The 13,027-nt window shown below is 34.6% G+C and overlaps 1 protein-coding gene across 10 annotated transcripts in view; it reads left to right on the plus strand.

The window, feature by feature from the left end:
- The window catches only part of NIPBL (NIPBL cohesin loading factor), a 169,741-nt gene that overhangs the window by 126,087 nt on the left and 30,627 nt on the right, over window positions 1–13,027 (plus strand). For all 10 annotated transcript variants that reach the window (XM_074812998.1, XM_074812999.1, XM_074813006.1 and 7 more), the window contains 9 exons: window positions 922–1,025; window positions 2,570–2,656; window positions 4,899–5,130; window positions 5,822–5,973; window positions 6,768–6,848; window positions 7,872–7,972; window positions 9,829–9,967; window positions 10,174–10,256; window positions 11,291–11,423. In XM_074812998.1, the coding sequence (XP_074669099.1) occupies window positions 922–1,025; window positions 2,570–2,656; window positions 4,899–5,130; window positions 5,822–5,973; window positions 6,768–6,848; window positions 7,872–7,972; window positions 9,829–9,967; window positions 10,174–10,256; window positions 11,291–11,423 (1,112 nt within the window). The remainder of the gene's footprint in view (window positions 1–921; window positions 1,026–2,569; window positions 2,657–4,898; window positions 5,131–5,821; window positions 5,974–6,767; window positions 6,849–7,871; window positions 7,973–9,828; window positions 9,968–10,173; window positions 10,257–11,290; window positions 11,424–13,027) is intronic.

Raw genomic sequence — 13,027 nt, forward strand, 5'->3', positions numbered from 1 at the left:
TGGAGTGGAAAGGATACCTCTTTGGGATGATATTAGGGTGTTACCTTCTGTCAAACATATCTTTCTAAACAATAGTAACATAAGGTGGTTCTCTTGCTAATAATGTCTGAAGCACTTAATTTTGCATTTGTTGTGGCTTTGACCTAGTAGAGCTTGATTATGCAATTCAAGCAGCAGAGTCCTTGTGCATTTCTGACCAAGGCTCTGAATCACTGTATGCTTAGCATGTCTGAGGAAGTAGTTCAGGTTGACCAAGGTCACTTTCTATGGAAATGGATAATAGAGTACTTGTTAATTTTTCTTCCTACCATCTTTGTCACAGGACTAGAACAAGAGGAGAAACATAGTAAACTAAATCGCTACAGTTTTTAAAGCAATAGTGTATACAACCTTGGATTTAAAAGTAAAGTCATTGGTTCTTTCTGTGTCTGGTAACATCACGTTTTTTTGGTAAGAGTAAATACGATTAAGACACAGTGTATTCCAAGGTCCTTAATTTCATATATGTTTTTCATCTATTGCCCTTCCCCAGATTTGAACTTTAGAATTAGGGCTACAATCACTTAAGACTTGTTTTACTGAAATGAGGGTGATGGCACAAAAGCTGCAATAAATGGGTTTTCTTATATTAAAAATATTTATTTTATGACTTTCAGAAATGGATACCTCATGTTAGGCTGTTAAATGATATTTCAGAACCAGTCATATTTAACAAGTAGTTGTTTTAACACAACCAAAAGTTGTCAAAGTTGTCAGTCTTCATTAGACGGAACTATTAGATGCTAACTATTTGGAACTATTAGATGCTAGCTTTTTGGAAAATCAGTTCTTTTTCTTCAGTTAATTAGAAATAGTTATTAATTAAAAATATTAATTCCATTAATTAGAAATATGATTGTTAATTTTTTTTTTTTTTTAAAGGTGATGATGATGAGATTCCACAGGAATTGTTACTGGGAAAACATCAGCTTAGTGAGTTGGGTAGTGAATCTGCAAAAATCAAGGCAATGGGCATTATGGACAAGGTACATCTTCTTAGTCTTTAACTCTTTTTAAACATATAATTTTGATAAACATACAAAAACTTATGTCCCCTGTAGTAACATTACACCGTTTTCAGGTGTGAACAGTTGTGCTGACTTAGCAGAATTGCTCAGAAAGTTACTACATCTTGACTGTTACTGCCTCTGAAGCTGGGACATTTTTGTTGAATGGTCCTTCTTTGTGTCAATGCTGACTATACGCCAATATCTAATACCCATGCCTGACTAGTAAAGTCTAAAATAATTAATCTATGTTCACAAAAACATGTCACCCTATAGGCTTTGCTCCTTACAGCTGGGGTTGAGCAATCACAGTAAAGCAACCTGCTAGCAAAGTAAAAAAAAATCAACCCTTTCTGATATATGCCACCAAGTGCAGTGTAAATGAATGATGTCCAGCCAGCATCACACTGAATTGCCTGCTTCTTTCTCTCAAAAAAGGCCTTTCAAACTTAGAAGATTTAAAAACCAGCTGATAATAAGATTCATTTTCTGTAGTCTGCATATTGTAGTTTCTTTGCCATACTCTTGCTACCTTCAGTTCAAGGGAACTTTTTGTTGGTGCAAACTGTTGGTATCACATCTCTAGAAACAATGTTCTTGCTTTCCTTATCTTCCTGGAACTCTTGGGTTTGCAGTCTTATGTTAAACTCTTACTTTGCTTGCTTATGACCACTTGCTATGTTTATGAAGTGTCTGTGAATCTACTTACTATAAAAGTCACTCTGAAGGGTTTTCTTTAATCCAAAATTTAGGTATCCTTCCTGGACTTTTCTTCAATCTCCATACCTTCCTTTGCAACATGTTGTCAGCCTGAGAGTTTCTTTTTCCAGATAGTTCTCACCCTTAACCTCCGTTCCGTATTTTTCACACATATGTACATACACATATACATAAAATCAGAATTTTGTTGCTTCTGAATGCCAGTAGTGTCTGGATGAGTGAAACTGACTTTCCTCAATTTTAGCATATTCTACAAATTATTTAATCATTATTCTGTAGAAGATCAGTAAGTGAGTTTGAGTTACTTTTTTCAACATGCTAGTTCTTCAAAGTTAACACTAGTATTAAGAATACATTTTCTTTTTATTAGCCCTCAAGTATCAGGGAGTTTTATTTCTGCTTGTTCATAGAATTTGGATTTTTTCCTGATAAAGCTCTATATGGTCAGTTAGAATTTCTGATTGACACTTGGATTTGGTAAATTTCTGTTTCTAGAAGCAAAAGTGTATAGTTATACAACATTAATGAGAGATATGCAATTTTAAATCAATGGATTTTGCTGGTTGAAAATGTAGTTTAATTGCAATTTTAGAATATATTTCACCTACTTTAGTTATATTACAATCATGCTGTGTCAGAAACCACAGAAATCAAGATGAGATCCTTAAATCTCAACTTGCTTGCAATTTAAGTGTTTCAGATTATATAACAAGTTCTATGCTTCATGCATGGATATTCTTTTCAGCAGTTTGGGAGCCTTTATGTTTCTGCAGTTGTTTGATGTGTTTCTTTTCTTGTCTTAGCTCTCAACAGATAAAACAGTAAAAGTCCTGAATATTTTGGAGAAGAATATTCAAGATGGATCAAAGCTTTCTACATTACTTAACCATGTGAGTTTCAAATTACATAACTTCACAGTATCATGTAGAATAGAGTTTTCATCACTTGAGTCCTATTTAGTGATAGTTTCAAATGCTGTGTATGTGTGTGAAAGGAATTTCTGATATAATATGTATGTGATTGCCAGATTTTAAGATATGAGGTAAAATTCAGTTGATTATATTTTTTCAGGACTAAACATGTTTTGCTATGTACTGATAAGGTGCAGGTATACCAGGAGCAACTGAGTTTTCTTTTTTTTTTCCAATTTTAAATATTATAGCTTCATCCTGAAATGTTTATGGTAGTTTGGTGTAATTTGCACCATTGCACATTTGTTTGCTACTTTGCTACGTGTCCATACACAATGAAAGCAATACTGCAGCTGTCACATAGAATGTATTCTTCTCCTGAGCACTTAAGAAAGGAGAAAGTGTTTTGTTTAGGTCTGTTCTTATGCTGCAAAGTTAAAGTTGTCAACATAAATAAAATTAATAGGAAATTTAAGATTTTAGGGTTTTTTTCCTGATATACCTAAAACTGCATGGCAATTTAGTTTTTATGAGGTTGATAAGTGTTATTTCACATTTCCTATGTTTCTTTATTTCTACACTTTCTAGTCAAAACAATATTCTAGCAAGATTAGAGTTCTTGGGTTTTATGAAAAAAAAAAAAACCTTGATCTGCAGAAATAGAGAGTAATTATTTATATTGGAAAGGAAGAATTTAAACTTGCAAATGAAAACCAGAGACATATTATTCGTACCTAAATACTTTCATCTAGGTAGTTTGTAGGGTTGTCAAAGTTTCAGTATACAGTTTGAATGTTTTTAGCAGTATGAAAAATAAGTGAAAAGAAGGTGCTGGTTTACATGCTCTACTTCACTCTGATTAAGTCTTTATGCTAATACTTTTAAAGTAATATTTTTCTTTTAGCTCTTTGTAGTAAAACTCAAGATTATTAAGCAGTTGATGAAATTGTCCAATGATTGCAATTCAGAGACAAAGCTTCAATTAAAAAAAGAAGCAAACTTTAGCCAAACAAGTACAGATTTTTCTTAAAACCTATTAAACATGATTCAAATCATTATGGCAAAGAAAACCTCTTCTAAGGAGTAAACTTCTTTTACAGTGCAGTGAACATATCCTGCCTACATGTCAGGATGTTTTTCAGAGGCAGAGTGCACTTGCACATTCTTTTTATTTCCAAGCTTAATGAGAAAAAAAAAAAAACCAAACACTTAAAAGTACTTGAGGTTTTTTTAGGCCTCATTTGTGTGAGGAACAGATGACTTAAAGCCATTCTGTGCAAGAAATTTACAGGGATCTTCTGATTTGCAGATTTCTGTTGATTTTACAAATACCTGTATAGAACAAATACATATATCTTATATATAATGCACTGTGATACTGTTTTAGATTCTCATACCCCAAAGGGAAAAAGTTTAAATTGTTTCATCAACCCCTTGTTTTTACAAGGAAAGCCAACAGTGTTGAACTATGCTGTCATACATGCAGGAAAGATTCTGTTTCTCTATAGGCTATATCTGTACCAGAGAAGCTATGAAAAATTCTACCGGGTTTTGCTATAAATAATGTTACTACAATATTTAAGTAGTGCTGGGTGTTTGTAATTAACCTCATCTATGTTTGGTTTTGTAACTTGTACAAGCACAGACATATAGAGATTCTGCACCCTCTGCTAAATTTAAATGGACGTACTTGTTAAGACATATTTTAAACCCATTGATAATAGATGGGTTGGTCTACAAAGCAGAGAAAGTCTTGTACTTACAAGTTTCATGTGACTTGTAAGTCTCTCTGTGCAAGAATTCCCTCTAGTGGCAAAAATTAGACTGATCAAAGCAGCAACTGGTGTGCATAGGCCACTGAAGAAAACTCTAGATGAATGAGTTTAGATTTTGCTTAAGGTGCACCAGTCTTAAATAGTTTATGTGGCAATCTTGCCTCATAGTGCTTCCTATGATATATGGAAAGCTTCTTTGTGTTCTAGAAGAACAATACAGTAAGAATTTGAAGACTTGTAACTTGAGAGACATTTTACAAACATGTTACTAGCAAAAGAAACGTTAGATGATTTCTAAAACAATTTTTGCATCGAAAAAGAAATACAACATTTTTTACATGCATGTTTGTAAGTATATTAAGGTAACGTTATTATCCTTTACTTGGTAAAGATAAAAATTTGACTTCTTTTTCACACTATATCCTTGTTTTTCTTGCCTGTTACAGAACAATGATACTGAAGATGAGGAGAGGTTATGGAGAGATCTTATTATGGAAAGAGTGACAAAATCTGCTGATGCTTGTCTTACTGCTATCAATATTATGACATCACCAAATATGCCTAAAGCTGTATATATCGAGGACATAATAGAAAGAGTTATTCAATACACAAAATTTCATTTGCAGAACACTCTCTATCCTCAATATGATCCTGTGTATAGAGTGGATCCTCATGGTGGTTAGTATGCTAATAAATTTTTTAAAATCTTTCCACATTACAAAATAGAAAAACATGATCTACGGTATAATGATGCAAGTGGTATGACTTTCTGGAGTAAGATTTTTATATGCAACTCTTATACTGATAGTTCTTCTATATCGCAAAAAGCATCCTGAATTAATGCTTTGTGTTCGTTTCAGGATGATGAAATATAAAGTAAAAAAACAATGGAATATGTCCTCTGAATAACTTAGTCATACAACATCTTGGTTTACTGCAATAATGCCAGTGTAACCAAAGTATTTAGACTAAAGTATTTAGAAGTTTGAAGTTCAGCTTCTGTGTATAGCAGTTATATGTGGGAATAAGTAATTTTATGGTCACCATCTCTGTGTATATGATTTATTTCTGTAAAAGCTATTTAGCATTTAGTGTTTTGTTGTCACATACATACTTTTAGATGTGGGTATCCAATTTCAAGAACCTTTCTAAAAATCTTGGATCCAGAATTTAGAGCAATTATGAAAAATTAATGTGAAATTCTCGCTTTCCAGCTGATGCTACTAAATAGTTTTTCTTTTGTAAGCAATTGCTTTTACAAAGCTGTAGTCATGCAGTTGTTTTGGGGACACTTTCTGAGGAAGATCATCTTTCTAATATTTGATGTGAAACATTTTAAAAATTAATAAAGATATTTTTAATTTTCTAGGTGGTGTTTTGAGTTCAAAAGCAAAACGTGCCAAGTGTTCTACCCACAAGCAAAGAGTTATAGTGATGTTGTATAACAAAGTTTGTGACATTGTCAGCAGCTTGTCAGAGTTGCTAGAGATACAGCTTCTTACTGATACAACTATTCTTCAGGTAAGTTTTATCAGAAGAATTACTGTTTGAAAATGTTTTTCTTTTCCCAGAGAGAATATAAAGTATGATTGTCTCAGTGACATGAAGTATGAAATCAGTACAAACTTTTGAATTGTTAACATCAGAGTAACTAGTTTGTTGTGTAACAGGTAATCTGCAGAAGAGCATTTAATGTTCAAATCTTTAATGGCTTTTTTTGTACATTTCGGAAGAGTTTCACCTGATTGTATTCAAATATAAAGTCATAGAATCATTTAGGGTGGAAAAGACCTTTAAGATCATGGAGTCCACCCATAAACCTAATGCTGCCAATTCCACCACTAAACATGTCCCTAAGCACCTACCTGTCTTTTAAATACCTTCAGGGATGGTGACTCCGCCAGTTCCCTGGGCATCCTTTTCCAGTGCTTGACAACCCTTTCAGTGAAGTAATTTTCCCTAATACCCAACCTAAACCTCCCCTGGTACAACTCGAGGCCGTTTGCACTTGTACTATCACTTGTTACCTGTGAGAAAAGACAGACACCCACCTCACTACAACCTTTCAGGTAGTTGTAGAGAACAATAAGGTATCCCCTGAGCCTCCTTTTCTCCAGGCTGAACAACCCCAGTTCTCTCAGCTGCTTCTCGTAGGACTTGTTCTCTAATATCCTTTAATAATTTTATTTGCAAATATCAAAAGTCATACATCTAGTTGAATACCTTACCTGCTGAGTGAATAATCTACTTGTGAAGCTGCATAAATATCACTTTGTTAGTCAAATATACTTAAAATAATTTCTTTCCATTGATAGGTATCATCTATGGGAATAACACCTTTCTTTGTAGAAAATGTCAGTGAACTACAGCTATGTGCCATCAAATTAGTGACTGCAGTAAGTACTTTTCAATTTGCAGTTTCATGTCCCTATACTTCTGAGAGTTTTTAGGGCATTTACAATAGGCTGTGTTTTCTCTCTGGTAATGAACTGGAGGTTAGAACTAATTTTATTCTTGCATGTTTTTACAGTTTAGTATCATAATTCAGCAACAGTATTACATCTACCTGAGCTGCCTCTATTTGCAGAGTCTATAGGAAGGAATATCCTACTTAAGCAAGGAACTTCTTAATTTTGGTTATGTCGCTTAAAGTATAAACACAAACCCCTTCCCTGTCCTTTCTTGTATTAAAAAATTTTAGCAATGTCGTTTTCCTTATTTCCTATGTTAAGATTTTAATTCATGCAATGGAATAAGGTATAGAACTAGTAGGACACTTCTATGTAATAGAATAAATTCTTTTCCTTGGAAGAGGTGGCTATGTGAAAAATTCACAGGGCAGATAAAATACGCAGCATAACACAGATGTGCTTGTTCAAGTGGGAGTTGTCCATCTTTGTAAGGATGATATACTCCAGTATTCTGCTTAAACAAAAGGAGAAGCAAACTCCACAATCTTGAGCCCATAAACTGAAAGAATATGTCGAACATTAAAGTTTAAGATATGAAGTAAAACTGTTTTCTCAAATGTGCCCTACGACCATACATGTGTTCACAGAGTTTTGCTCTGTACTGGAGTCTGAAAGCCTAGTATTTTATTACACTGTTTGATTTTCCTATACAGTGTGTTCTATCACTGACAGAAATTTTTCAAACATAAGGTATTTTTAAGAGCTATTACACATTTATGTTATTTGTAGATTCTTAAAAATCTATGTTTGAAAAAGTTTTAATGTGTTTTATAAAGAAACGTTTGATATGAAAAAACAAAAAATTATAAAACAGGGTATCCATTAATTGTAATTTGTTTAAATGTTATGTAAAGTGTATGTTTCTATATATAATTTTTAATAATATATTTAGCATGCAATATTTTATGTAACAGCAAATAATTTTCTAATGATCCCGTAACTGTTTAGGTGTTCTCCAGATATGAAAAACATAGGCAGTTAATACTAGAAGAAATTTTCACTTCCCTTGCAAGACTACCAACTAGCAAGAGGAGTTTGAGAAACTTCAGGTAATTTCTGACATAGATTAATAACTTGTAGACAGTACCATTTACAGTTTTATAGATGCAGGATTTTAGGCTTCAGTATTAACTACTTTAAAAATCTGCAATTTCACAAGCTGCACTTTATTAGAGGTTGATGTTTCAAAACAATAAGAGCAGAATTGCCTGACAAATGTCTTGTAATACTCACTGTTTCTTATGCCATCATATTTGTACCTGCTTACAAAAATATTTGAATACGTTATTGTATATTGCACTAAGGACGTAAATGAGTGTAATGTTAGTGTTAGAGGCTTTTTGTTGGAAAATTCTTGGTTCTGTTTATATGGAGTTACATAATTTCTTCATTGCCAAAACTTAATATGAAAATTCTGGCTGGATTTCTTTGAGGACACACTGAGAGCACTCTTTTCAGGAAGGAAATCAATCTAATATCCCTTTGAATAAGTTTCATTTAGAAAAACAGTCTGTTCACTTTAACTGTCTTTTAAGCACTTCAGCTGGGTTTCAGTGCATCTTCAGAATAATCCTATAGATTCAGGTTCAGTCTGAGAAACAATCTGGCCTCAATTGGATTTCAGTTAAAATTGAGGTTGGGACACTTCAAATGATTCTAAAACATTGGTTGTTGTTGATTTTGTCCCTGCTTGCATAGTCTTGCCCCAAGAGACAGACAAATTGTCAGTTAAATATTTTGTCTGATCCAGGGTGAATGAACGGGAAATATCCAGGAAAAGGAATATACGCTGAAACTTTGAAGTTGAATTCAGTAACCCTAATGTTAACATAAGTGCTTGTTCCTAGTATTCCCTATTGTTCTGGTTATAGACATCAGAGACATCTAGCAGTAGGTGTAGTAGGAAGCTGATAGGAATAGGAGCATAAATGGTAGATACACTCTTTGAATTAGGACCTGTACTAGAAGGAAGTCACTATCTGAAAGCCAGAATGTCTGCACTGTTTATCTGCAGAGTCCTAACTCTGGTCCATTAAGAGGCATTCTCTAACTGTGGCTACAGTCATGAAGGGTACAGCTTACGCAAAAGTTAACAGAAGTTTTTCTCTATAAAAGTTGTCAAAGATTAACTTCATAAAGATAATAATTACATTCTATTTTGTGCCCAGTTAATATTTTGATAATCTGGAGAGAATGATGTCAGAGATTATCATCTTTTCATGTTGTTAAGGGTAGCAATAGGTGATATTGATGTATGTATGGGTAGTAAACATCATACTATTTCTCAGGTTATATCATGGGAGAAACATGGTGTATTCATACTGGTCTTACCAACTGTGACACCCTTAAGACACACTTAAAGACACTTGCATGCTGAAGTTCATAGTCTGTTTTGCTACCTCAGTTTACCATAGGTGTAACTTTTGTAGAAGTCAGTCCAGGCCATGGTCATTGTTTTCTGTTGTTTAAAAGTCCTGCACGTTACACATACATGAAATAATAGATAAGTAAAAAATAAGGCAACAGTTTGGTGTATTTTTTTTGTGTTCTGTTGGATATGGATATGGCATTATACATAATAAGCCTATTAGTAATTGCCTTAGCAAATAGGTGTTTGATTTGTTAAATATTCCTATAGATTTTTCAGGTGCTGAACTTCACAGATACTCTGATAGCCCATCTGTAGGCCGTTTCAGTTCATCTCTTCTGCCTGAGAATAATACTGGTTTTGTTAGACCAAATCTTACACTGCATAAGAGAGAAGCAAGTGACTAGATAAATGTCTAGAACACAGATTTCTAGCTGTGGTAATAATTTCAGAAAGATTACTTAGCACCAAAAACTTTTACTAGTTTTGTCTTGTTTGTTTAGTTTTAGTGTTAATGCTGTCTTTTCTTACTAACAGGTTAAACAGCAGTGACACTGATGGAGAGCCTATGTATATTCAGATGGTAACAGCACTAGTTCTGCAGCTTATTCAGTGTGTGGTGCACTTACCAGCAGCAGAAAAAGATACTAACTCAGAGGAGGAATCAAACAAGAAAGTAAGATATTTTTTAAAGTAATATTTTTTTCTTTGTACATGAATGACTTTGTGTTTGTTGATATAATATTTTATTATGGTGCTCTAGTAATCGAACATTGTAATTTTATGTCTGCTGTAATTATTTGTTGCATGAGAAATGCTGATCTGGAAATTATATTTCTGTGTAGGCTAAAATAATAGACAAATATATCTTGTTATTTTTAGGTGGATCAGGATGTGCTTATTACTAACTCATATGAAACAGCCATGAGGACAGCACAAAACTTCCTTTCTATTTTCCTGAAGAAGTAAGTACTGTTGCATTCTTTAGCGTATTGATGCAACAAACTCCAAATAAAGTGTGTCATAGCTTAAGATAAACCTAACCACTTCACAAGGCTAAATACCTACTCATAAAGTTACTTATAACAGTGTACTTTACTGTTATACCTAAGAGAGCTACCTGTCTGGACAAAAATTTTCATGGAATGGAAATTCTGCAGGGAATTCTTTATACATTTAAGAATCTGTTTGATAGTTCATGGAGGATCCTTTTATTAGGGGTCTGTTACTCATCTGAAGCCTGGAAGAGAAGGCTGACTAAATATTTAAGTAGTGAAACCAGAATGAAAAAGATACAAAAAAACCTAAAAATCACTTTCATTTAACTAAAGGTAGGAATGTCAGTAGCTCGACACGAGAAGAAAAAAATAGTATACCTGAATAACCAAAGGGTTTCTAAGAGTAAGTGCTGAGGTTTTTATCATGTTAATTTATACTCTTAAGCTGAAGGGCATTTGATAGCCATCTAGCAATCTCTCTGCATACTTCTGGTATCATTACAGTTAGGGATGCCACATATAAGTGAAATACTATCAGGTATGTTATCTTTTGATGTTTTTTAGAGTCTGATTTTAACCTTTGTAGAGCTTAATACTGAGATGTCATGTCACTGTCAGGTAAATCAGACCAAACTTAAGGAATATAGACACAACACTTCCTAAATACCCCACTCCAGCTTGAGCTTTAAAATTCTACATACTTTGTCCATCCAAGTTAATGCAGACTTTTAACTCAAAGCAATAAATAAAAAAATCTTAGGATCAAAATTCTACTATGGTGCATTAGCTGCTTTACTTGCAGCACAACTTGGAGTGATAACTGTTTAAACTATTTCTCCATAAATGAATAAAACAAATTTTCTGCTAATATTTCAGATACTTTTTTTAGAATAACATAAAACTGGTTTTCTGATTAAACATAGCATTACTTCTGTTTACATCACAAGGAAACCTTAAGCGGCTCTTAAATTTGCTTACAGAATGCATTTTGTTTTAAATAGGTGTGGCAGTAAACAAGGGGAAGAAGATTACAGGCCACTGTTTGAGAACTTCATTCAAGATCTTCTTTCAACAGTCAATAAACCAGAATGGCCAGCTGCGGAGTTGCTACTTAGCTTATTAGGAAGGCTATTGGTAAGGGATTCTTGTTTTTATATTAATTTCTTTCTTATTACAATGAAGACTTGTTTATTTCAGCTGAAACTACTGCAGGAATGCTTTCTGACTGTTGACCCACATGCAGCATTTAAGATTTTTCTTACATGTATCACTACTATGTAATACAGAGATAATAAAATTTGGGTTAGAGGATCATTGATATCGAACTTGTTAAAGATCATATGTATACAGTTTCTCATGGAAGTCCACTTCCACTATTCCATGACATTTTCAACATGAAAAAATGCCATTGTATAGCATCTAATAAGTGTTGATACGCATTTGGAATAAAGTCAGATGCACAGCTGTAATTACTCATGTTAAATATCTTTAGAACAGAAACTGAAAACAATTAAGTGGTTTGGTTTTTTTACCAGTAATAGCATTTCCTTACAATATTTTACAGAATGCAAATATTTTTGTTGACATTTGTTATGGTTTAACCCCAACCAGCAACTAAGCACCTCACAGCCACTTGGTCACTTCCTGCCCCAGTAGGATGAGGGAGAGAATCAGAAGAGTAACAATGAGAAAATTCGTGGATTGAGATTAAAGACAATTTAACAGATAAAGCAAAATCACACACACAAGCCAAGCAAAACAAGGAATTAATTCACCACTTCCCATCGGCAGGCAGGTGTTCAGCCATCTCCAGGAAAGCAGGGCTCGATCACACATAACAGTTACTTGGAAAGACAAGCACCGTTACTCCAAATATTACCCCCCTCTTCTTCCCTCAGCTTTATATGCTGAGCATGACATCATATGGTGCAGGATATCCTTTTGGTCAGCTGGGGTCAGCTGCCCCAGCTCTGTCCCCTTCCAACTCCCTGTGCACCCCCAGCCTGCTCGCTGGTGGGGTGGTGTGAGAAGCAGAAAAGTCCTTGACTCTGTGTAAGCACTGCTCAGCCATAACAAAAACATCTCTATGTTATCAAGGCTGTTTCCAGCACAGATCCAAACCATAGCCCCATGTTAGCTACTGTGAAGAAAATTAACTCTATCCCAGCCAAAACCTGCACATTCTCCACCCCTTATTCCATACCATTCCAGTCATGCTCAGGTCCCACACTATCTGATACATCCTCATTACCCACCACCACCCTTCCCATCCTTGGATATCATACACAGATATCATTCCCTTAGTCTGTGGATCACCCCTGTGAAATGTCTGTAAAATGTCCACACAATGTCCACTGAGGTCATTTAGTCCATGACTTTGGGCTCCATCTGTGGTCACTCAGGACAGGAGTGGTGGTGTGTTGTGTGAAATTATTGGGCATCAAAGCCAGCTCAGGTTGGGTCACTGCTTCACTTGCATTGCTATTTGTGAGGCTTATCCTCCACTGGTTCAGGTGGTTCTTACTGTAGTAATTTCCATAACATGCAACTCAAATAATGGGTGACAACAATTTAAAGATATTTCCATTACAATTTCCACCCCCGGTCCCTTTGGGCCAGTTTATGGGGTTTAACATTGTGATGAACTCCTCCCCTTGCCCCTGCTCCATCTTGGACTTATCCACAGCCTGCAGTCCCTTAGGGGTGTACCTGCTCCAAGTGGAACCTTACCTGTGAGC

Source organism: Strix aluco, chromosome Z (genome assembly GCF_031877795.1).
Source record: "Strix aluco isolate bStrAlu1 chromosome Z, bStrAlu1.hap1, whole genome shotgun sequence".
Classification (NCBI taxonomy): domain Eukaryota; kingdom Metazoa; phylum Chordata; class Aves; order Strigiformes; family Strigidae; genus Strix; species Strix aluco.